The sequence below is a fragment of the Miniopterus schreibersii genome, assembly GCF_964146895.1.
Source record: "Miniopterus schreibersii genome assembly, chromosome: 5".
Lineage (NCBI taxonomy): Eukaryota > Metazoa > Chordata > Mammalia > Chiroptera > Miniopteridae > Miniopterus > Miniopterus schreibersii.
The window spans coordinates 2,382,136-2,407,263 of record NC_138106.1 but is presented as its reverse complement, the minus strand read 5'-3'; the positions used below and the strand labels follow the sequence as shown (position 1 = coordinate 2,407,263).

At 57.1% G+C, this 25,128-nt stretch overlaps 2 protein-coding genes across 2 annotated transcripts in view; one reads left to right on the top strand and one right to left on the bottom strand.

Moving 5' to 3' along the window:
• Positions 1 to 2,132, bottom strand: part of RCAN1 (regulator of calcineurin 1) — a 50,707-nt gene extending 48,575 nt beyond the window's left edge. The window contains exon 1 of the mRNA XM_081138909.1: positions 1,703 to 2,132. Within this exon, the coding sequence (XP_080995035.1) occupies positions 1,703 to 1,945 (243 nt within the window). The 5' untranslated portion in view covers positions 1,946 to 2,132. The remainder of the gene's footprint in view (positions 1 to 1,702) is intronic.
• Positions 2,133 to 18,965: 16,833 nt separating this feature from the next.
• The window catches only part of CLIC6 (chloride intracellular channel 6), a gene marked incomplete at its 5' end in the record, with an annotated part of 34,550 nt that continues 28,387 nt past the window's right edge, over positions 18,966 to 25,128 (top strand). The window contains one exon of the mRNA XM_081138825.1: positions 18,966 to 20,135. Within this exon, the coding sequence (XP_080994951.1) occupies positions 18,966 to 20,135 (1,170 nt within the window). The remainder of the gene's footprint in view (positions 20,136 to 25,128) is intronic.

Sequence of the window (25,128 nt, the reverse complement as noted above, 5' to 3'; positions counted from 1 at the left end):
CAGGAGGGGGCTCCATCCCCAGGTTGGGGGCTCCATGTCCAGGTTGGGGGCTCCATCCCCAGGAGGGGGCTCCATCCCCAGGTTGGGGGCTCCATCCCCAGGTTGGGGCTCCATCCCCAGGAGGGGGCTCCATCCCCAGGTTGGGGCTCCATCCCCAGGAGGGGGCTCCATCCCCAGGTTGGGGCTCCATCCCCAGGAGGGGGCTCCATCCCCAGGTTGGGGGCTCCATCCCCAGGTTGGGGGCTCCATCCCCAGGAGGGGGCTCCATCCCCAGGTTGGGGGCTCCATGTCCAGGTTGGGGGCTCCATCCCCAGGAGGGGGCTCCATCCCCAGGTTGGGGGCTCCATCCCCAGGTTGGGGCTCCATCCCCAGGAGGGGGCTCCATCCCCAGGTTGGGGCTCCATCCCCAGGAGGGGGCTCCATCCCCAGGTTGGGGGCTCCATCACAAGTAGGGGGCGCGCAGGAAGTGGCCAATGATGTTTTTCTCTCATCCAACTTTCTCTATCCCTCTCCCTTCCTCTCTCTCTAAAAAAAAAAAAAATCAATAAAAACATATTTTGAAAAGAGAGAATAGCTAGCAAAGTGAGCAAAATTTCACACAAAGCCATTTCAGGGCCGTGGGCAACGCTTTCTGGAAAGAATGTAAAACTGACTTGCTAGCCTCCCAAGCAGGGAAGCGCAGTGTCGGGGCCTGACCTTCCTCCACTAGAAAGGGAGCCGGGCGGGAGGCTGGAAGTGCTGGCTAGACGCGGGCCGGGAGGGAGGAGGCTTGGGACGAGCAGACCCCGTGCGTGTGACAGTCGCTGCACGGAGCCCACGCGCGCACGGAAACGCACCCGGGCTCACAGCCACTGTAAACCCTCCCGAAAGCGCCGGCCTATCAACTACTATCCGGTGAGGCTTAGGCGCGCACCCCGCTCCCCTGGGGTCCCCTCGGCACAGCCTTCAGCGCGGCCGGCGACGGGGTGGGGACCAGACCGCGGGGGAGCGCAGCCCGTGGGCAGCTGCTGCACCTCCCAGGCGCAGGCTTCGCTCGGCGACACCCACGCCGTCCACGCTCCGCTCCGCGCGCCGACTGCAGACCTGGAATGAGTTCCTCCCCGGGCGCGGGCGGCTCAGACCTGCCCCTCGCCCCCAGGCGTCTCCACTGCGCGGAGGGGGAGGGGCGCCCGGGGCCCGGAGCGCCCCCCGCGGGCGGCGCGTCGTCCTCGGGGAGCGAGACCCCCGAGTGAATGTCCCCCGGGCCCCGCCGCCCAGCACCATGCGGCCAGAGCTGGCCCAGAGCGCGCCAGGCGCAGGGAAAGGGCCCCGCGCCGCGCGCCCAAACACTGGCCCTCCCCCGCCGCGCGCGAGCCCGGGCACAGGAGGTGACCCTCCTCCGGCAGGGAGCGCACCGCCACCTGGGGGCCGGCTCCACCCCGGGGCGCCGAGGGGACACCCGGCGGGGGCGTCGCTGGGAGGCGGGGACCACCCCGGTCCCAGCCGAGGCACTGGAAGCCCCGCAGGCGCTCGGGGACCCCGGGCCCTCGAGGAGCGCGACCCACGCGGGCCGGGGCCGAGGGAACCGCGGCAGGTCCGCCGGGCGGTCGCCGCGTCCCCGGGGTCGCCTCCCCCGCCCGCCCCGCCCGGGACCCCGGCGCCGCGACCCGCACCGCCTCCCCCCGCAACAGGTGTCCGCCCCCCGCCGACGGCGCGCGCTCACCCGGCACAGGCCGTCCACGAACACGCGCGGGTCCAGGTGGCAGGCGATGGTGGCGCTGGGCAGGCCCCGCAGGTCCACCTCCTCCATCTCGCAGTCGATGAAGCTCCAGTCGCCGCCGCCCGCGTCCGCGTCGGCCGCCCCCGGGAACAGCGCGCGAGGCGCCGGCGTCACCCCGGGCCGCGCCCGCGCCTCGGCCGCCTGGGCCGCCTCCCCGAACTGCGGCCCCGCCACGCCGTCCTCCATTCCCGCGCCCGCGCGCACCGCCCGGCCGCCGGCCCGCGGGGAACCCGCTCGCGCTCGCCTCGCAGCCGGTGCGGTCACCGGGCCCCGGAGACTCGGCCTCCGCGCCCGGCCCCGTCCGCCGCCGTCCCCTCGGCGCCCCGCCCGCCAGCCAGCCGGCCCCCGGGGGCGGAGCTCCGGCGGAATCGCCGACGGGCCCTTTAAGGCTCGCCCGGCCTCGCTCGCCCTGTGTCCCGCCCTCCCAGGAGAGGAGACCAATGAAGGGACGCGGTTCCCCTCACGTGACCCGCGTTCCCCGCTGCAGCCTGAAGCCTGGGCAGCCATGTTGGTTAGGGGCAGAGGCCTCCCCGCGGCCAGTTCCGCTTTCCCCGCCGCAGCGCGGGCTGCGTGGCACTGACTGGCGGCTGGGCTCCCAGGCGGTGGCGTTGGGCAGCACGCGGGCCACCGTGGGAGGTTTAAGTGGGACCTCGGCCGGGCTGCGGCCCCGTGGCCTGGGGCAGGTCGGAGGCTCACGCGTACGGTTGCCCGGAGTCGGCCGGGAGCGAGCGAGGCCGGGGCCGCAGCGCCGCGCTTTCCCCGTGAGCGCGTCAGTCCCGCGGGGCCGCGCGCGCTGCGGTCAGAGGGGAGGCGCCGCGTTACCGCCGGGCGCCGGGGGGCGCAGGGGGAGCAGGGGAGCAGGGGGCTCAGCTAGGTCTCCCTCCCGTCCCCGGGGGGACGGCGCGCTCCCGAGACACCCGGAGTCCGACTCCGCCCCGCGCGCTGACCCCGGGCCGGGCCTCGCGCCGTCTCCCTGCAGAGCGGGTCCCCGCGCCGGGGCCCCGGCGGGCCGGCAGGGGGCAGCCGCGCCTCTGTCTGCGCTCGGCCCGCGTTTCCTCCCCAAGGACGCTGCGCTCCGGTCGGACCCGTAACCCAGCAGGAGGGCAACCCTCGTGCCGGGGGGGCTCGGCTCCCGCGGGAGCGGTGGCACCCAGGCCGGGGGTTCACCGTACAGAACGTGACCTGAGCCCGGGGAGACGGGGCCCACCCCGCCTGGCCGGGGGGACTAAGGCGTTGCGGCGGCTCTGGGAAGAGCCCGGCCCTGCCCGCAGCGCGTCGGCGAGGAGCTACCACGTGGCCCAGCAGCGCCTCGCCCAGGTGCCGCCCGAGGCTGAGCGCGCCGCGCACGGGGCCGCCTGCGCGCCACGGGGGCGCAGCATGTTTTTCGGCACAGCCGGAGGGGAAACGGCCCCACGTTCACTATCCGACGGGGGTGCGCCCACGTGTACCCACACCACGGGCTGTCACTCGGCCTGGAGAGCAGTGGAGGCCGCGCAGGCTACCGCGAGGTGCATCTTGGAAACGTTACGTCAAGTTCCAGACTCTGGGCACGAAAGGCTGCATATGATTCCATTTTTCCGAAATGTCCAGAAAAGGCAAATCCGTAGAGACAGGAAGGAGATGAGTGGTTGCTGGGGGCTGGGAGACGAGGGAGGGGATGACTTCTAAAGGGTGCCGAGTTTTTTGGGGGGGGGCGGTAAAGAAAACGTTCTAAAATTGGATTGTGGTTACGTTCGTACAGCTCCTTGAAAATAGGAAAAATCACCACCTATACTCTAAAGGCTGAGTTTTGTGGCAGGCGAGTTGTATCTCAGGACAGCTGGTATTTTAAAATAAGCGCGCGCTGGTATTTTAAAATAAGCGCGCGCTGAAGGCCAGAAGGGGCGCGCAGGGTGGGCCCCCTGGCAGGGTGGGGAGCTCTCCACACCCAGCCGGAGGCTCTGGGCCGGAACCAGGGAACAGGCCCCAGTTTTGGAAAAACAGCTCCCAGCCAGGCTGTTGCTGGGTGGGCCCCTGCTGTGTCATCACCCCGCGGACAGGAGGCTCTTTCCACTGTGGCTCACCCTGAGCCTCTTACGGCAGACAAAGGGCCCAGAGGAGAGGAAGCACCAGAAAAACAGGACCCTGGAATGCCAGGGGTGAGCCATGGCGGCTGGTGCCGCTGGGCTGAGAGGGGCGAGGGCAGGTTGAGGCTCAGGCCAGGGGTGAGGCCGACTACCTGTAGCTGACTTTACAGCGCAGCCAGTCATTACTAAGACACAGACGGAGGCACATTGTTTCCGTGACTTTGGATTCCCCCTGTCTGTCTCCTCTCCCTCCATCCCCACGAAGCACAGTAAAGAGGGGGATGCTAGCTGTCTGCATGACTCCAGTAATAATGCCTATTCCATTCGGGCGGCCCTTAAGTGGTTCATGAGTGTACACACAGACTAGCTCAGATAATCCCCGTGAACAGGTGTTTATTACTCCAGAGTCTTAGAACTGAGGCTCAAAGAAATTGAATAATTTTTCCCACAAGCAAACAGGCAGCCAGTGGCCAAGCAGGGCACCAACCCTGCTCCTGGCCGGTGTGGTTCAGTGGTTAGAGCACTAGCCTGCACACCGGAGGGTCGAAGGTTCAATTCCTGGTCAAGGGCATGTACCTGAGTTGCAGGTTCAGTCCACATGTGTGCGGGAGGCAACCAGTCGATGTCGCTCTTTTCTCTCCTTCCCTCTCTCCCTCCCAGCCATGCTCTAAAAATCAATGGAAAAAAATGGGGAACTGGGGTGTTGGCCCTAAGGAAGAGCTGAACCTCGGCCAGAGTAGCAGCCATGCGGGGCACACTCTCAGACATCCAGGGCCCGTGCTGGGCACAATGCTGGAGCTCTCAAAATATCAGCAGGATGACGGAGGCTCAGTAAATAGGGTTAGCATCATGCCTTCCACATCTGGGGCCCGGGGACCGCGCCCTGTTGCAGGCGACATATTTAGTAATAAAAATGTCAGATTCTTCTTTCCAATTAGAAGATAAAATCGCATAGTGACTGTCACCTTTGTCATGCCTTATTAGCTTAAGCAGGACAGGCACGGTGCCTGCTGCCTTCACTGACACCAACAACACCACCAACCGTCAGCGGTGTCTCCCACGGAGGGAAGACAGAAAACGGGCTGTCACCATCGCAGGTACAAACTAAACAAACGGGCTGCTGAAGTAGCTTGCAGACGTTTCTGAGGGTGAAATCAGTGAAGCGGGGGGTAATCTCAGAGCTGTCGTACCATAAAACATGCACACAATTCCTCAAGCGTCCTTGGGCAGTTGTTAGCTGTCCCTTTTCCCAGCTGTGGCAGTGGGATCTGAGACCCCCCGCTTCCTGCTTTGCACCTGTCAGGCTAGAGAGCCTGCCCTTCTCTGGGCTCACAGGAGCGGGTTGGGTCCAGGTGTTCAGAAACCCAGAGAGAAAGGAACCAGCCTGGGTACAGAGCTGCTCTCGGTCGCCCCTCTGTTCACTGCGGTGTTGCAACAGGAGGACGTGGAAGCCACCTAGCTGTCCACCAGCAGAGGAGCCGGTAAAGACGTGGTGCATGACCGATGTTCATAGCAGCGCAGTTTACAACAGCTAAGGTCTGGGAACAGCCCAAGCTCCCGTTGGTAGCTGAGTGGATAAAAAGCTGTGGGACATTCACACCGTGGAGTACTACGTAGCTGTGAAGAAGGATCTTGTACCCTTTGGGACAGTGTGGATGGACCTGGAGAATATTATGCTGAGTGACATAAGCCAGGCAGAGAAAGAAAAATATCACATGATCTCGCTTATATATGGAATCTAAAGAACGTAATAAACTGATGAACAGAATAGATTCAATGACATGGAAACACAGATAAGACTGAGGAATGTCAGAGGGACGGAGGAGGGCGGGTGGGTGGAGGGGAAGAGAGTAACCAAAGAATTTATATGCAGATATGCACAACCCAAGGACATGGACAATGGTGGGGAGAGGGACTGGGGAGGGGGATGGGACGGGGTGGAGTGGGTCATCCGGGAGATAAAGGGATATCTGTAATATTTTAAACAAAGTAAAATTTGAAAAAAAATATATTAAAAAAGAAGTGGTGCATGGGTACAATGGAATATTACTCAGCCACAAAGGAGAATGACATCTTGCCACTTGTGGCAACATAGATGGACCTAGAGGGTATTCTGCTGAGTGAAATTAGGCAGAGAAAGGCAAATGCTGTATGATTTCACTTCTGTGTGAAATCCAAGAAAATAAAACATGAATAAACAAAAACAGAACAGAAACAGACCCATAGATACAGAGAACAAGCTGGTGGTTGACAAAGGTAGAGGGTGGGGGGAAGGGTGACATAAAATAATGATAAAGTAAATAAAAGGACAACACAAACTGCCACCATAAGCAAAAAATAACAAAATAAAATGAGAAAAAGCTGCCTTTTTTTTTTTTTTTAACGTCAGAAGCACAAAGCTCAGTCAAAATGTTCCACCACCTCCCATTCCTTTTCGCCCTCTTACACTTCCTTGGTGCCAGCCATGGCAATTACCAAATATAGCAGGAGGAGAGGGCCCAGGAAGCCGCATTTGGTTATCTTGGTTCCCAGCACCTGCCTCTTAGCCTCCTGCAGCCCAGTTATGCCAGCGAGCTTGTGCCCATAACCCGGCCCACTCACCTGCCGGGTGGGGAGGTTCCCTGTAGGACCGCCGGTGGCTTCCTGTGTTGTGCTGGAAAGTGAAGGGGGCTGGGCAGCAGGCCCTCGCTGAATGCTTATGAAATGAGCCAGAGGCATTTCTGCACATTCTGGCAAATTATAGACATTTGAAAATTTTTAAGATAGGAGGCAAATGGCTGACTTTCCATGCGTTTGCTTTTACAAAGAATGAACTCTTCCAAAGACTACTCCAACCAATGAGCCCCTTAAATAACTCAACCCGAAGTTTCTATTTTGTTACCTCCTGTAAAATGAATGAAAATATGCTCTGTTTTTGTTATTTCAGAGGGAGGAACTTTTTTCCTTACTCAAGGTTCATGCTTAGAACTTACTCTTAAAAATCCCTGTTATTTTCTTATGGCGTCTGATGCTAGAGCTATAAATTGGGTTTGACTTAAAGCAAGAAAGCCAAGTAAACTTGCTGGGACAAACTAGCTGCAAATTGTACCTCTCCAGGATAATACTGGGGAACATAAATCACAAGAATCATTTGGTTTTAGAGCAGCTAATTGTGAGGGGGTTCTCCCGGCTTAATTAGCGAGAGAACTCATTTGCCCTCAGAACCAGTCCCAGCCGACTGCCAGGGGAGAGAGCGCGGGCCGGGGAAACACTGCCGCCTAGTGGTGGGAGGCCTGCTTTCAACGTGGCTCCTTGCTGGGCATAGGCCATTTCCTGTGATGATCACTGATGCTGGGGAAGGGCCCAAATCCCTTTATAAAAGCTGGGAGAAAGGAGGAATGGGGGAAGGAGAGAGGTAAGTGGGAAGGAGGACAGTTGGGTGCTCAAGTAGTCAGGTACCTAACACTTTCCATCAGACAGACAGACAGACCTAGGCAGGGACCTGAGCTGGAGAGCCCAGAAGGCTACCGCAGGATCTGTTTGCTTGAAAACATCTCAGAATGAAGGGCTTAGAAGGAAGCTTGGGGTACACATGCTCCCCTCTGGGGGCACTAACCCCTCCCCGGATCTTGGAAGAGTTCTTGGTGCTCCACCCGCAGCTCCAAACACACAGAGATGGATTCCGCAGCAGAACATTCAAACCCACCTGCGCGACCAGGAGCTGGTGCAACAGGTCACAAGGCCCGAGGGCAGTGGATTTGAGCTCAGGTGTTTGTCACCCTATGTTTGAGGCCCTGTTTTCAATTCTCTGGGGTGTAAAATGCCAAGAAATGGAATTGCAGGGCCATGTGGTAATTCTGTGCTTACTTTCTGGAGGAACAACCGACTGTTTTCCACGTCTTCTTTTCTTTTTCTCTTTTTTTAAGCAAAAAATAATTTGTTTGGCTCATGTAACAGGCAAGTTTGGGGTGGTGCCCGCACAGGGCTCATTGGACGCCACTGTACGTGGCCGCCCTCCATCTCATCCCGTGGGCCTGCACCGCGCAGCTTCAGGCTCCTCATGACGGTGAGAGGGCGCCAGCAGCCCCCACGCCCTGCAAGTTCAAGTTCATCTCACTGGCTGTGCGATTGTTGGAGACGCTTTAGGATTCTCACTTCCTAGAAGGGTGACTGGGTTCCAGATGGCAGGGATAAGGGTTGTGACCACATCTGGGCCACTCCTGTAAACTTCCCTCCCACCTCAGGACATCAAGAGTCTCAGTCTCTCCACCCCCACACCCTGCTTGTGAGTGGAGACCTCTGCTTTTCTGGAGTGCGGGGCTCTATCCGTCAGGGCTCTCCGGAGACATGGAATGAGCAGGAGGTATACCTTGCACATATAACGCTTTATATACAGCCCTGGCCGGTTTGGCTCAGTGGTTAGAGTGTCGGCCTGCAGACTGAAGGGTCCCAGATTCGAATCCGGCCAAGGGCACCTACCTCAGTTGCAGGCTCGATCCCCAGCCCTGGTCGGCCCTCAAGTGGGAGGCAACTAATCCATGTGTCTTTATGTATTATGTGTACATATTATATATAACACGATTGTATATTGCACACAGTATATACACGTTACAGATGATGTTACACCTTCTGTGCTCTCTAGGAGCAATGGAATCCCCCAGCAAAGCCCCTTTGACCCCACCCCACCCTGTGTGAGCCCTTTGCTGCACTAACCCTTGATGGGAAGATCCTGCCTGTTGACTGACTCAGGCTTGAGCCTGGAACCCAGCCCCGCCTCGGGGACGGGCCCACCACGACCAGCTGAGATGCAGGAGGCGCCCCCTGGGTGGAGGCCACTGTAACCACCTGACTGTTACCCCTGAAAATGTATTGCGACATCAGTGGGCAGGTTGGACTTCTCCCCAGGTGCACGATAGGAGGCTTCTGTCAACGTTAGGATGCAAAGGTTGAAACAGAATTGTACATCCGTTTATTTCATCCACCAAGCCCCTTTCCCGTTACCATTTAGACTCTCCTAAAATGCCCCAAGCAAACAAGCTGGGGTAATAAGAAAAATCAGCCTCTTCCTACCCTTTCCTCCACGAAGCTCTCCCGGGTGGTTTAAGGGCACTTGAAAGAAAGCACCAGGCAGCCATGACTCAAAAAGCTAGATGGTGCCCTGGGGTCAGGACCTGAAGATGACGTCAGAGCAGACGACTGCTCAGGGCCTCGGGGGTTAGGGGCAGCCCTGGAAAGGGGCCCTCAGGGATCTCCAGACCACCTCTGCCAGTGAGTCCCGCCCCAGCGTGGGAACAGGCATTATCTAGTAACCCCTCTGTTTTACTGGCTTCCCAGTTTGTTTTTCTCATTAATACCGTTGCCTGGCAATCATTCCATAGTGTCTAGGGGACGATTCTTACACCCCGCAGTGTACCTGCGTCCTGACCGATTCGACCAGTCCTGATCAATTCAGCTAGCTTCTAATTAATTCACCCGGTTCTAATTGATTCAGCAAGTGCGATGGGTTGCTCTGGCCCTTTGCTGCTAGAAACGGTGCTCTGTGCCCTGGCCGGTGTGGCTTAGTGGTTAGAGTGGCAGTCCGGGCACCCAAGGAGCATGGGTTCGATTCCTGGTCAAGGGCACGCACCTGGGTTGGAGGTTTGGTCCCCGACCCCGGTCGGGGCACGTGCGGGAGGCCACCAGTCGCCGTGTCTCTCTCACATTGATGTTTCTCTCTCTCTCCCCCTCCCTCCCTTCCACTCTCTCTAAACATCAATGGAAATAATATTCGCCCATGAGGATTAACAAACAAACAAAAAAAGAACGGTGCTCTGTGACTTCCCTGAGCACTTGTCCCTGCGCCTTCTGTCTGTGTGCCTCGGGAAAGACGTCCAGAAGCGGGGGTGCCGGGTCAGAGGGCGAGGGCACACCTCCACCTGCGAGACCCTCTATAGTTGGGAACCGTCTGGACCGTAAGCTGTTATCTCTCTCTCCTACTCTGTGAGCCAGAAACTTACGGAACTTACTGGCACAGCTTCCCACTCGAGAGAAAAAGTGCAGGTTTTCCCCGATGCGCCCGAGACGGAGCCTTCACCAGCGCGCGGAAACAAGCCCGCTCGGCGCTCGGCGCTCGGCTCCTGGACGCGCGGAGGGGCCCCGGGGCCGCGTTTCCAGGGGGAACCGCTGGCTACCCGGCATCGTCAAACCAGCGCGCTGTGAAATCATTTCAATGAAAACAACTCATGCTGTGCCCAGGGGCAAGAATCCCGGTGCTGAGTGTCCCCCGATGACACCACATGTCCCTCAAGTCCTACAGAAAAGGAAAACACCTTCCTGCATTGGCCGCTGGCTCTCCTGCCTCAGGACCCCTCTTGACCCACTCTCAGGGGTCCAGCCAGGAGGCATGCCAGCCGATTGGTAATGATAAGCGTGTCGTAAATTCCGTGGGCTATTCCCCAAAGTTGGGGCGCCGGGGCCCCATGATCTGGGGCTTCTGGTAGGAAATCAAGTCTTCACATTCCTGGAGGTTGATCGCTTGCCAAAAACCCCTTTACAGGTGAACGTGCCCTGAAGAAAGGGCTTACCCGCCTCGGATATATGATCTGCTCTCCTAATGAGCCGGGCTTTTTAAAAGGGCTGGTGACGGGACAGCGGCCGCGGGGGAGAAAACAGGAGCCTGTGGGTGCGGGGAGGGATCAGGTGATCCAGTCATTCAAAAGCTTCCTGCAGAATAAATGCATCTCACAGGTAAGTTCTGGGAGAAAACAAGGCTCATGAAACCAGACCGCTGCTGGCCTCAGAGGAGATTAGACGGAAGGGGGGCCTTTTTAAGGAAACTGCACAGTCCCTGGGTGAGCCCCACGGGAAGGGGACGCCAGCCAGAGCGGCGCTTGGATAAAGACGCCACGGACTGGTCAAGAAGGAAGGTTGTCAGGGAAATCCAGGGTCGACAGACGAAGTTCAGGTGGAAGAGAAATGTGGAAATCTGAATTGCTAACCTCTTTTTAAAAAATTAATTAAATATTCTTTTAGAATTGGCAGAAATAATTTTTAATACTTAATATTAAGAATTCTAATAGGATAAATTGAGTGTATAAGATTCTGAAGTCAAAGCCACACTAACAGGTACTCACAGCTGCCTGGCTCCCACCTGTTCCCTGCCCTGGTTCCTGTGAGTGGGGACGTTCCCTGCGTGGAGCCGCCAGCCAGCCCCGGGCGGTACCTGCCGCCCTTCTCAGGATGCGGCTTCTCCTTAGGCTCCCGCTTGGATGAAATGGGCCTTTAAACCTGCCCTGGAGGCGCTGCTAGCCGTCCACGTTTATGCCATTGGGCTGAACTAGAACCCGACTTCTCCGCCCACGTTTCCAGTCTGCAGTCAGAGAGAAGTGGCCTGGGCGGTGACTCGTCTGGGTTTCAGTGTCCCGAGGGGAAGGAAGTGACCCCAAACTCCTGGACAAGGTCATGGGGGCTCTGGGAGAAGCCAGGGTAGGAGCCTCCCTTGGTGCCTGGGCCCCGCTCCGACTCACGCTGACCTTCACTGGTCCCGGGGCGCAGGCCGCGGGGGAGGCAGCGGGGCAGCCAGGTTGCGTGTCAGCCGTGGGGGTAATTTGGCTGTTCAAACAATGAAATCAGGCGGGCCGACGGCAAACATTTGCCAGACACCTGTGCTAGGCGCCCAGGACGAGGCAAGGACAACGGTGGCCTGATGTGGCGCTCCCGGGGTCCCCGGCTGTCGGAGAGTCCTGGCTTGGCCTCCTGGCTCTGCCGCTCTCCAGGGCGACTTGTTCCTCTGGCTCTCAGTCTGCTCATCTTTAAAATGGGAGAGTAATTTTCGTCACCTCGTGGAGCCTGAAAGGCCGAACGCGACATCCACACGAATGCGCCGCGACGTTGGCTGTGAACGCCGCGGTCACAGCCTCTGTTTTGGAGTCGTGAGCAGCTGAGACGGTCCCGTCAAGGGAAAGAACTGACCCGCAAAGCCTGTAGCGGGGCCTTTGTGGCTTGGGGACCGCGGCTCTCAGGCCATAGGCAGCCTCCGTGAGGAATGGGGCCGAGAGGTGGCTCAATTGCTTTGTGTGACAAATTATCGGGGACTTGGGAGCTGGGTGTGAGCACGGTGGGGGAGGATTCAGGACAGGCCGAGGGGAGAACAGAGCCCGTGCGCGGAGAAGGTGTCACAGAGAAAAGTCCTGGGGCAGGGTGTCACCTAAAGCTCCTGAGAATCTGCATGTCTGCTGTTCAAGTTTTTGGCATTTTTTTTCCAGTGTGGCTCTGAGATAACTAACCCCCCACCTGCCCTAAGTTAGCCCTAAATCTTAAGTAAGCCCCTCTGGTGCCATGAAGCACGGCCCCAGTTCCCCGGAGAGGCTGAAGGTTTACACCTGAGCCCCAGCGTAGCTACTTTTGCTTTGAGAAGCGCCCGAGTCTGGGCTGTGATGTGCTAACTATGCCACCTCCCTTCTGTGAGGCGGTGGGCTCGACCCACCAGGGAAGAGGCTGGGCTTACCTGGGCTGAGAAGGGGGGGGGGCGGCAGGTGGAGACGGGTGGGGCTGGGCAGACGCGCGCAGTGCCACAGACACAGGCACGATTGTCTTTTCCCCGAACTCGTAATTGAAGGAAATGCTAAGTTTCAATTCAAGACTCGTGGATATGAAACTGATTTTCCCCAGGAGCCTCCTGAACCTGTCCGCGTGCGTCCCGGGGCCTCCGAGGACGGAGCTTTGCTGTGATCAGCCCATCAGCTCAGCTGTTGCTACCGCCTTAAAGAGGGGCGGGGACCGAGGGCTTTGCCCGACTCCCATCGCCTTGGGGACAGAGCTGGGCTCTCTCCTGCCAACTCACGCCTTGATTCAAGCACAACCCACCTTTTCCAAGCAGGTACGTGGTCTTTCGGTGACTTCAGAAACCGCCCAGCTTACAGCAGTCTCACAATTACGCCTTCAAGGGCCGCGAAAGGGAACTTGAACGCGGCCCCTCCGTCCTCGGAGAGGTGAAACGTCCAACCCCATCTCCGCCTGGGAGACCGGCCACCTGAATTATAGCAGCGCACACACACTTAAAGTTAAAGCAAGGGGGAAAAACAGGGTTTTTTCCCTGTTTCCCTCGCCAAGGGGCGAGCCAGGGGTAGGAGCATGCAGCCCGCGCTGTGAGCTGAGTTTCTACTGAAACGTGAGCCCGCGTGGTTCTGGGGAAATTCAGCTTCCTGGTCGGAGGACTGGCTTACTCAGGTTTTACGAATATCAAATACTCTGCGCTCGCCCAGCTGGATTCTTCAGATGTGATGCCGGCAGGCCCACATAGCGGTGCCTTAACCCCCGCTTAGGTTTACAAGGAGGAGTAAATATACCGCCAAAAACTGAAATCTTCAAACAGGGTTTGCTTTGAGATCTGCCTCTGCCCCTTTTCTTACTTCTCCAAAAAACCCAGGACTTTCCCCCTTCCTGCCACGTGTCTAATTAGCTGTTAGATTCACCAGGTGCTTTACTCACGCCCTCGCTGCACCCCCGTGCGGTAAAAGTGCGCCCCAGTCATACTCGTTCATCAAAAGCCCAGGTGAGCCAACTGTCAAGGATTCTCTCCCTGAAGACTAGGTTTCTCACTTGATCTTGGGTGCCTTAAAATTGTAACGCAAACCAGGTTTTTATTTCTCAAATACAGGTAGGACTAGAGGTGCAAAAACTCTTTGGGGTGCAGCTCACTGAGCCAAGTTTACATGAAAGTACAGATGGTTGATCCTAAGAGCCGTCTGCCCAGACCTGGGTGAGCCTGAGACGTTCCTGAGGAACCTCCCGGACAGACTTCGGGGCTGGAGTCTCACCAACGGGATACATTGTATCTGGAGACAGGGGCTGGAGTCTCACCAACAGGATACATTGTATCTGGAGACAGGGGCTGGAGTCTCACCAATGGGATACATTGTATCTGGAGACAGGACCCGGGCCTCTTTCGGTCTGACACACTTCCCATCCTTCCGAGGCTCGGCTGGGCCTTCGCTCACGGCAGGTCCTTCCCTCCGTACAGCCACAGTTTTATTCACACAGACTTCTTGTTTGCTCCCAAATACCAAAGGCAGGGCAGGGACCCCTCCCCAAGGCTGGGAAGAAAGGACTGGAAGTGTTAGAGGACATGTCCAAAGACACCCAGTGCAAAGGACAATGGAGAAGAAAGGGCTGGGTCTGCCCTTGGTTGATTTTGAAATTTGGTTTAAAGGCAATCCTGTGTGTGAATAAATGCCAGAGTGGCATCTGTGAAATTCAGGGACCTGAATATGGAGCTTTTTTTTTTTTTTTTTTTTTTTAAAGCTCTTTCGTTTTTGGATGTGGTCGGAGCCTTCCCGAGCGGTGCCACGCGGGGTGTCACGGGGGTGTTGCTTTCTTTTCTTGATGAGACCAGCTGCCCTGTAAGTCTCAGCGAGGGAAGCCCAGCCAGTTACCTCAGACCTGCGGAAAGACAGGTGCAGATGGGCTGCCTGGGTCACTGGGGAAGGGAAGAGTAGGCGTATTTTTGTTTTGGGGGGTTGAAGAAAAAACTGGCCTACCCTGGGGGGGGGGCAGTTGGTGTGGTGGATCTGGACTGCACCCCAACCTCAGGCACTCGGGGCCAGCTTGGGCCCCGATGTGCTGAGAGCGATGATGTGGTGACTCCCCCTGTGGCTCTGTGGGGACTAGGACCAGGCCCCGTAGAGAGGGAGAAGTGTCCCTGGCCTGAGCCATCAGCCTCGGGTGGAGGTGGGAACCAGGGTAGTTGCTGACCCCTCTGGCATGAGGAAACGGCTGGGGTTCTTGTGCAATCAAACGGGGCGGGGAGGCCCAGGAGGAAGAGCCTGACTTCCTTCTCATGAGGCAGTGGCGTCCTTGGAAAGAAACATGAGGTGGCTGCACACCAACCATGACTTTATAGACAGGTCACAAGCCACCAGTCCACCTCCACCTGCCCGTGAACTGTGGAGTCACTCGGCCAATTGAAGCATATCTGATGAGCCCGGCTGGTGTGGCTCAGTGGTTGAGCATCGGCCTATGAACTAGGAGATCATAGTTCAATTCCAGGTCAGGGCACATGCCTGGGTTGTGGGCTCGATCCCCGGTTGGGGGCGTGCAGGAGGCAGCCGATCAGTGACTCTCTCATCGATGTTTCTCTCTCTCTCTTTCTCTCTCCCTTCCTCTCTTTGAAATCAATAAAAATCATACATTTAAAAAAAAGATATTGAATGGTGATTTAAAAAAAACAAACAGCTTTGATGGGTGACCACTGGATGGATGAACAGGACACTTGCTCCCTAAGAAAACCCACTGGCTGTGCAAGCAGTCCTAGAACATCTGGTCAACTGAGATGACAGGCGAGGTTACTTCAGCCAACACATGGGTCATCCCTGTAACCAATGGTTACGAGAGCGGGCGCTGTTCTAGGTGCTGAAGGGGTGCAGTGGGCGAGAGACGGGCACCCTGCCCTCCCGCAGCTTCTGCTCTGGGGCCTGGAGGTCAGGGGTGAGGAGGGGTGAGGGAGACAGAAAATCAAGCAACACAGTAGAGCTGAGTACGAGGGTGGAGTGGGTGTGGGAGGAGAGATTTTGCACAAAAGGATCAGGGAAGGTGACCTTAAGGAGTGACTTCAGCAGGGACCTGAAAGGAGTCAGAGTGAGCTGCGTGGAGAGGGGTAGAGAGCTTCAGGCAGGGGTCTGATTTGTGCTGAGTGTGGGACAGTGGTGGGCCCAGGAGGTGACGCCAGGTTACCTGGAGCTCGGAGCCTCGGGAGGACCTTTGGGTTTAGTTCGAAGTGTAAAGTGAAGCCATTGGAGCAAGGGATCGGCCTTACCCAGTTTACTTTGGTAAATCCTCACCCAAGGATGTTTTTCCATTTATTTTTCAGAGAGAGTGGAAGGGAGAAAGAGAGAGAGGAAGGGATGCTCCTGTGATGCTGCTGAGATGACAGGCGAAACCCAGAACTGTCACCAGGTTACTGAGACCAAGCGTCACCCTGGTTCTCCCTGGTGCTCGGTCCAGATGTGACAGCTCCGTCCTCTGGGACAACTCTAACCATGTCAACATTAACACGCCCTGCCAAGTATGGTAGGAAAACTCTGTAATTTCTAGGGGCCACTTAATTGCCAGCATTTTTGCCTCTTGCCTCCCATCCCTGAATTTGTCACCTCTGCGTGACCCTCCTTGGCATTTAAATAGCTAATCTGGTGCTGGCTGCCGGGTTCACAATGTGCAGGTCTCTAGGTGACTCTACCGTGACCTTCACAATTCCATTTATTTGGCATTTCCTTTGTGTTCCGCCGTGAGCTGACTTGGCCTTTGCTAATGATTAAAAGCATTCGCTGAAGTTTTCACCAAAGTCAGTAGATAAGAATTCCCTCGAACAGCCTGCCTCATGACATTAGCTTGTCCCCCGAAATATAAAACTGACTTAGGAAAACACTTTTGAAGATGGGTTGGGGTGGATCCACATGTAATGAAGCCTGCATTCATTCATTCATTCATTCACTCACTCGGTGCTTATTTATCGAGCTCCTCCCTGTGCCCAGTCCTGCTCCAGGCAGTGACAAACACAACCCCAGGTTCTCAGAGCTGCCATCCTAGTGGGGGGCGGAGGCAGACAGCCTGTGAGTGAGCACAGGATAGTCTATGCCATAGGGAGACAACCGCTGTGGGGAAAAACAAGGCGGAAAAGCGGGGCAGAGCCTAAGAGTTGTGTTCAGAGTGCTGCCCTGGCTGGATTGCTCAGTGGTTAGAGCATCCGCCTGCGGACTGAAGGCCCCAGGTGTGATTCTGGCCAAGGGCACGTACCTGGGCTGCAGGCTCCATCCCCGGCCCCAGTCCAGGTGTGTGCAGGTGGCAACCACTCGATGTTCCTCTCACATCCATGTTTCTCTCCCCTCCCCACCCACTTTCTCTGAAAAGCAATGGAAAAAATATCCTCGGGTGAGTATTAAAAAATAAATAAAACAGGGTGTTTATCAGTGTTCATTGCTGCGTTATTACTAGTCAATATATGGAAACAGCCTAAGTGTCCTTTGACAGGGATGGGAAAAGAGTGTGTGATACGTATTTCATTATGATCTCCATAGATCTGCATAAATTGTAAAGAGCTCTGTTATTTTCTGTCTTCCCTATTTTTCAGCTTTGAGCCTACAATCATTTTAAAATAATACGTTAAAAATTTTTTAAAAATTTATTTCAAAAAAGGGCAATGAACCTAAAGCCCCTCAACGGGCCGCAGGACCGCAATCCTTACACACGTTTGGAAACCCAAACAACTCTGAAAACGGCAAGCTTTGGGGGGACGCAAAACCAGGCTGACCAGAACTGGTTTGGGGGTGAGCTCGGACAGGGCGCCCTGAAGCCATGGGCGATGTTCGTGTCCCACCTGCTGGGAGCCTGTGTCACTGGGAACAGTAAGGCGCTTGACCCCGGGGGGCGTGCAGTGTTGTGTAGCACACACCAGGAGCACGCAGTGGTCTTTCTTTTTTTGAAGCACACGGTCTCGGGGTTGCGTTAGGGACTGCGCTTCTGCATTAGGGGCTGAGGCTCTGCGTCGCCCTTCCCTAAGCAACAGGGCTGCGGCGGTCTCCTCGCCTTGCGAACAGGGCGGGCCCCTTCTCCGGCGGCCGGAGCCCCTGCAGAGCGGGCTCCTGGCTGCCGTGTCCGTCCAGCTCACCGGTGGGGGGCCCTGCCCTTGCTTTGAGTAGACGCTGGTCATGGCGATGAGCCTTCTGGTGGGTTCCTCCCAGGCAGGGCACAGCCTTGGAGGGAGGTGGCGTGGATCTGGGTGACAGCGGGCTCCCGTCTTGTCAGCCTTCAGTGATGAGCAGCGGGAATTAGAGGGAGACATCCCCAAGACTGGCCACGTGTGTGACCCTGCCCTGTCAGAGACACCGCTGATCTTTGTGATAACGGAGCCCTCCGTGGACCGGCCGGGCTGCTGGGTCTCAGGGCAGCTCACAGCTGCCAAGAGCCTCACCTCCGTCCTCACTTGGGACCCCTCCTCCACCACGTTCAGGCTGGGCCATCCTGGGCGAGCAACCAGCTCCTCGCAGAAACCCACAGGGTCCAGCCTGGCTCATAACCACCTTTCTACGCTATTGTCATAACTTCCATTTTCAGGGAAAAGGCGATCCCGGAGATTCCTAACCTAGTGGCTTCCACAGCCCCCCCCTTCAGATCTTGTATTTCTACTTCCCCATCTCCCCAAACCCCTAACACACAGCTGAGAGGCAGGAGCCTTGGCCAGGGTTTTAGAAGATCTAGGGGCACCTGCAAGATAGACAGACTCTCAGTGTCCAGAGCCCAGGGACCAGGGAGAGGGTGGGCAGAACCTTCCCCCAGGGAGGGACCCCAGTGTGCTCCTCACATAGGAAGGGGCCCCCGGCACGGCAGACCCCATCTCTGGTCAGAGCAGCTCAGCAGGCTCCTCTCGCTTCGACACCAGGACATGTGGGACTTCCCAGGAGGGTCTGCAAGACCCAAGGCAGGGTGGCCTCTCCTTTTTCCTCCTGGATTTACCCCCTCGCTCTTGCATGGCGAGGGGGGACTCGGGATTCTGCAGTTGGGTACCAGCCGAGAAGCTGAATGTTTGGCTGCTGAGGACAGTGGGATTCAGGTACTGGGAGGTGGGGCGGGGGGCGGGGAGCGATGGAGATGCCTCTGGAACTTAAAGCTGCTCCAGTAAACACCCGAGTGGCCAGTAGAACCAGGATCTTTCCACTGAAACTCCGAGGGCCTAGGAGAAAGGCTGTCATTGGCCAGGTGCCCAGCTCGCCCAGATTGGGGACAGGTGGGGGGAGAGGTGGGGAGCAAACCCCGCCCCAGCCCCGGAGGGTGGCGTTGGCACAAGGACTTCTGGTCAAGCCCAGGGCGCAGCCCAGGCGCTCAAAGGCGCAGCAGCAAAGCGGCCCGCGCGTCCGGGGAGCCGCAGCCAGAATCGGGGTCCGGGTGGGAGCAGACGCGAGCCTGGGAGGGGCGCTAGCGAAGGGTAGTTTAAAGCCAGCAGGAGGGCGCCGGCAGGGCCCCGCGGACTTCTCCCCGCGCGTCCAGGCGCCGCCCGGAGCCGCCGAGGCCAGAGCCCAGCGTCCTCTCGGACGGGGCGCAGTGGCCCTGGGCCCCGGCCCCTCTCCCGGCGCCACCTGCCCCCTCAGCAGCCTCAAGGAAGGGGCTTGGGCCAAGGACAGGGACCTGCGGCCATGGCCGAGGCCACAGAGCCCGAGGGGGGCGCCCCGGGTCCCCAGGGGCCGCTGGAAGGCTCCGCGCCTCTGGCGGAGAAACCAGGCGATCCCGGGCCCGCGGGCCCCGAGCCGAAGGGGGAGGAGGCGAGCGAGGGCGCAGGTGAGACGCCGGAGGGCGAGGGGGCGGGCGCAGCCGCGACGGCCGCGGTGAAGCGAGGAGAAGGCGCGGGGCGCGCGGGCGAGCTGGCGCCCGGCGCGGGCAGGGACCCCGGGGCGGAGGCGCCGGGCGCGAGCGGGGCGCAGGGCGAGCCGGAGCCCCAGGAGGGCCCCCCGGGGGGCGTGGAGGGCCCCGCGGGAGAGGAGGGGGCAAGAGGCGCAGAGCTGGTGGAGGAGGCGAGCTGTGGGCACGACCTGCAGGGCGAGGCCCCGAGAGAGGCGCAGGGGGAGCCTGGAGAGCCGGGGGGCCCCAAGGCAGAGGGGGAGGCGGAGCGCGGCCCCGAGGAACCGGGAAGCAGGGCGCCCAGGGCGCCGGGGACCGGCGAGGACCCCGAGGGGCCGCGGGGGGCCAGCATGGAGGCCGAGGGGCTGGCGGGAGGGGCCCCCGGGGCCGAGGGGGAGCCCCAGGGGGAGCCCCAGGACAGAGGAGACGGCAGCCCCCAGCCCCAGGTAGAGTCGCTTGAGGCCGCAGCGGAGGAGAGTGGGGGCTGCAGCCACGCGGGGCTGGTCGGGGAGATTATAGGGGAGCTTCGGGGTACAGAGGTGGGGGCTGCGGAGGAGGCTGGGGCGCCCGGGACCGAGGAGTCAGAGGAAGTGGCCCCCGGGGACGCGAGGGCAGAGGCAGGCGAGGATGTGGGCCCGGAGGGGCCCAAGGAGCGGGAGAGGCGAGAGCGCGGCGGGGAAGGGACCGGCGGGGAGGCCGCAGCCGGGGGCGGGCAGGGAGCCCCGGAGGGCAGCGCGGACGGGCGGGAGGACGGGCGGGAGGATGGACAGGAGGACGGACAGGAGGACGGACAGGAGGACGGGCGGGCGGTCCCGGGCCCGGGGGCTGCGGGGCTCAGCAACCACCTGGCGGAGGACAGCGCGCGGGGCGCAGAGGAGACGGCGCGTGTGGAGGACCGTGGGGAGGACCTCGAGGCCTCCGAGGAGGGGGCCCCGGGCCGGGAGCACGACATCACCCTCTTCGTGAAGGTAAATCCCGCTGTCCCCAACTCCTCCGACGCCCCCGCCCATTCTTAGTCTTGGCCCCAGAGGGATGAGCAAGGCCCCTGCCCTAGGCATCTGGAGGGTCACCAGCGCCCTTTTCCGCGGCAGGAGGCGGAGAGCCTGGGTTTCCTGGAGATGAGTTAAAGGCGCGCTTTGGAAGCAGAGAGGTTGGGGTGGAGGCCGTGGGAAGTCAGGATGTGGGGCCAGCATCCCCACTGTCCTTTGTCCTGAAAACCCTAACTGTCCCTTCTAGTCAGGAGGTTATTAAAGAATTAACTACTTAAAAAAAAAAAAAAAAGCAACAAGCCCTGTTGATGTTCAAAGCAATTTCTGCCAAAGAAGTTCTGATACTTGAAGTGAAAAAATGCAAACGGGTGGGTTGTAACATGAGAGGTGCCAGGCCTCTGGCCAATGTTATCAGCTCCAAGAAGGGGTCCCATTTTGGTAGAATCAGTAAGGTATGTCAGGAGGAAAATAGACTTTTATTTAAATTATAATACTTTCTGAACATTTTAAGATTCTTTTTGGAAGAATACAGGATGCTGGTGGCTCCCACCGTGTCTGCCTCTATGTCATAGGTGGATCCTCACTCCACATGGGAAGAGAGCAGTCATTTTGGTAAACAGTCTGCAAGAGACACGACTGAGGACGTTTTGAGTTTAAACAGGCATTTTTACAAGGCATCAGAAATAAGGTCTCGCTGCAGCTCACACGAGGATCTTTGTTTAAAAAGCCCTTTGCAAAAAGACCTGTGGCCAGACCGAGAGAGTGCAGGTAATAAGGTCAGGAATGTGCACTGCTTGTTGGATCCTAATCCTTCCCGAACATTCCAGGCTTAGAGGGGCAGTTATGACCTAAACCTCCTCGGCTGAAGTGTAAGCAAATGCTAACAAGCAGAAAAGGAAACTTTCCCAAGGTGATTAGCATCAGAATTTCGACAACCATTTGAGTGGCAAGGTGGTTAGGAAAGAAAGGATGTGCGTGTGTCTTCACTAGTGAGAAGCTGCTGTCCTGAGCATGTGAAGAGTCTGCACTGGGACATGACCTGAGGACACAGCCCCTGGGAAGCTCATGGGGAGCCTGAGTCTGCAGGGGGGCTGGGGAAGGCCTGGTCAAGGGTCAGGTGCCCTGCGCTCCCGGTCTGCTCCGGGGCTCAGTAACCTGCTGTTGCTCCGCTCGGGCCACACATGGCTACATGCTACGGTGTTGAAACACAGTAACAGTTTTCCAACTAGCCACCCCCTGTGTTGAAACACAGTAACAGTTTTCCAACTAGTCCTCCCTCTGTGTTGAAACACAGTAACAGTTTTCCAACTAGTCCTCCCGCTGTGTTGAAACACAGTAACAGTTTTCCAGCTAGTCCCCCCGCTGCCGTTCTTGGCTCTCTCCGATCAGGTCCCTTTAGTGATAGCCAGTGACTGAGGGGAAAAAGATCTGATCATTTTGTTTCTTAGTGTCAAGTTCTTCAGTTGTTTGTTGTAGACTTTCAGATAAATCTGCACTCCTTAGCCAGGCCACAAGGCCCTCAACATGTTATTCCTGCCTCCTTAGTATCACCTGGAAGTTCCTACCCTTTGCCACCTATGGTAATGTTGTGCCACCTGTATTGAGCTACTTACTGTCCTTTGAGAGCACATTTTTTCTGCCTTGAAATTTTGAGCTCCCCTTTGCCCCCGCTCCGTGCCTTCTGCCTGTTTGTCTGTGTGTCCAAGATTCAGAGCAGGCTTCACCTCCTCTGGGAAGTGGTTTCCAACCCCGCTCGGGGTTGGACATCCCTCTGGTGAAGTTCCACTCGCACAGGACACTACCCTCTGCGGGCTCTGTCTCTCCCCTTGACGGTGTGGAATTGATCTGACGTCTCCGGCGTGGAGCACATGTCTGGGAAGTGACGGAGGTTTGGATGGGTGGCTGCCTGCATGAGGGGTAGACTGCAGTGATCAATAGCATGGACCTTAGAGCTATTGGGTTCGGGGATCACATCCTCGCTCTGCTACTTTCTTGCTGTGTGACCTTGGGCAAGTTACTTAACCTTTCTGTGCCTTTGTTGGGGACAATAATACTACCTACCCAGTGAGGTTGTTGTGGGAATTCAAGGATTAAACAGAGCACTTAGAACTGTACCTGCTTGAAGTGAGCGTAGTATAAGTGGGAGTTCTCACGGCTACATTTGCTACTGATAAACTTTCATTGCTTTTGCTCAGAAACAGTCCCCTCCCTACTTCATCTCTGCCATTGTACTTTTTTTTTTTTTTTTTAGGGCAAATCCCTCTAGGTACCTATTTACCTCGGTTCTTCGGGGGTCAGAATGTGATGAAAAGTAAAAAGAAGTTGTTTTCTCGGGTTCTGCGGGGGAGTGTTTGTGTTGGCAGAGCCGGGACATATCACGGACAGCTTATCCAGAAGGTTTTACTCTCATGATTGGCCCGTGATCAGTCGATCAGTCATCCTTTTTTTGTTTTGTTTTTTCCTTTAAGGAAACAAACAGATCTCCAAACAGTGAGATTGATTTTCAAGCAACTACTGCCTGATCCAACTTCTGAGGGTCACTTAAGATGTATCTCATGGAATGGCTGAGGCCTCTCACTTTCTGCTTATCCTACAAATCACTGTCTTTAAAAGCAAAATGAAAGGCCCCAGAATAACAAAAGAAAACAACAAAAAAAAAACAAGCAAGACCCCATTACACTGTTATACCTTTGGAGTGAACTTCTTTACTCATAACTGCAAAGGGCAACAGTGTAATAACACACCAGCGTGATACTTCAGATTAGTTCCCAGTAGGATTTCTTTGCCAGATTGAGCCTTGTCTGGGTCCCTTCTTTGGGCTCCATTGTATTGGACCCTATTCCAGAGCGGACACCCGACCTCCGGGGTTTTGTAGACAGGCGCAGGCAGGTGTGTCGTGGGGAGTTTTCTATGCCATCGCCGAAGTGTGGGGTTCACAGAGCTGCTCTTTGGGGCGAGTGCCCAGTGTTCCTCCAAACACTGCCCGGCCTCCGTGGGACAGTCCGGCAAGCACAGTTTCAGGTTGATGAGCCCACATCCTATTTGTGAACTTCTAACTTTTACATGTCTTCCTATATTTTTAAAAATAAATGTATTGGTTCCAAATATACCAGAAAGTAATGACATACGACCCAGTAATAAATACATAGTGATAAAATCTGCTTGTACTCTCAGCCTCTTGGTGGTTGATATTCCCCATCTCGGTGAGGCAAGGACCGTCACCTCATGAATGTATTGTTTCATCTTGTGAGTGTGTGGGAATGTGTTCTTGGATGTGAAAGGACCTGGAGAGTGTAGAACAGGCCAAGGAAAGCTCCCTTGAAGTATTGTCTGGCAAATTAATTGCTGATCATGCTAATTTTCCGTTTTGTTTTCTCAAAGAAGTGTTAACTTGTCATCAAATTATAGGGTAAACTTCTTTACCCTATAATCTCCCCCTGAGGGCTGGTTCTCTAGTCCAGTGTGTATACGCTGAGGCGCGGTCTAGGGTGGGATAGTCTGAGATATGGGTTTCCTGGCAAATTTCTCATGACTTATAAAACCTCAGCATGACCAGTGAATACTCCTGGGCGAGTCTAAGAGTTTCTTAAATCATGCTTTGGACACCACACATTTGACTATTAACATAGAGCTGCTGCTGAGCCTGGAGACTGGCTCCAGAGAGGTGAAGCTGAGGATGGTGCAGGTAAAACTCAAGAAGGACGTAGCCTTTGAATACTTGTCACCCAGAAATGCCTCCCCAAATGAATGAACGAATGAATGAATGAATCCATCCAGCTGTCCCAGTTTTGTGCCACCCCCAGCCTTTGGCAGGACGGGAGTGGGCCGGGAGTCTGGTGGGATCAGCGTCCGAGTGACCTGCGGCGCCCCAGTTGTCTGCGGCTCTGCGCACATTTCGCGGGGAGAGAGCACGTTGAGACCTGCTCTGTGGGGCTTGGTCTTCGGGGTGCTTGGAAGGGGGATGCTATTTTCATAACTGTGTGTGGACTGTGGTCCTGAGGGAAATGAGCAAAAACGCACTTCTGTGACTCTACTGCGACTTTTTGTCATTTGTTTTCTGAGTGTCTTGTACAACTTGCCTACAAATCACAGGCATGAAATATGCGGAGGGTTAATTGTGGTGGGAGCTGAGGTCGGACATCACGTTTTGCTTGGCTCCTACCCACACGTGGGCATGCGGCACGTGCACACTGGCACCCACGTGGCATCCTCACCGCCGGCGGGGCTGTGGCTCGCGGGAGGCGCTCGGCCAGCGCTTCCCGGTGATGATTAGAGTCAAGGTGACTCAGCCAGTGAGAAGCTGGACACCAGACGTGACCCTCCTGTCCTAGTCCAGTGTCCCTTGCGAAAAGCCAGAGCCACGCTCCCCATGAAGACATCCAGGCAGCGGGCCACAGATGTTGAAACCCACAGGGCTACAGGGACTTGTGGCTTCTCATGCCCTGTCCCTGTCATGGCTGAGGGGCCATGTGCCCTGGATGGAGGGGTAAATGAGCCCTTGAGCTTACCTTCAGTGTGAGCCCTCCCCTCCTCCCCCTCCTCACAGCGGGTCCCTTTATATCCTGGGTGTCGCATGGCCTGCTCTCCTCCTTTCGGTGCACTCAGATATCCAGCCTCTTTGAGTGTCTGAAGAAACCTTTGGAAACACCGTGCTGGGCCCTTTAGACCTGTCAGTTTACCCCTTTGTTTCGGACACGCGGAGAGAGCAAGCCTAGAACTTGAGGGAAGGTGCGAAATGCAGAGCTCCGGTCCGCGCCTTAGGCTCCCGTGGACGCAGTGCCACAGGCTAACCTGCCAGCTCAGTGCACGTGGGTTGGCCGCCTGCCGGGTCGGGTGCTGTGCTAGAGTCTGGGGACACAGAGTCAGGCCAGACTGGCAGGGCCCCGCCCTCCCGGAGCTTAGGGTCCCCCACGGAGGACGGGGGCCGAGGCCCGCGCTCTGCGGAGTGGCTGGAACCCGACCAGGGCTGGAA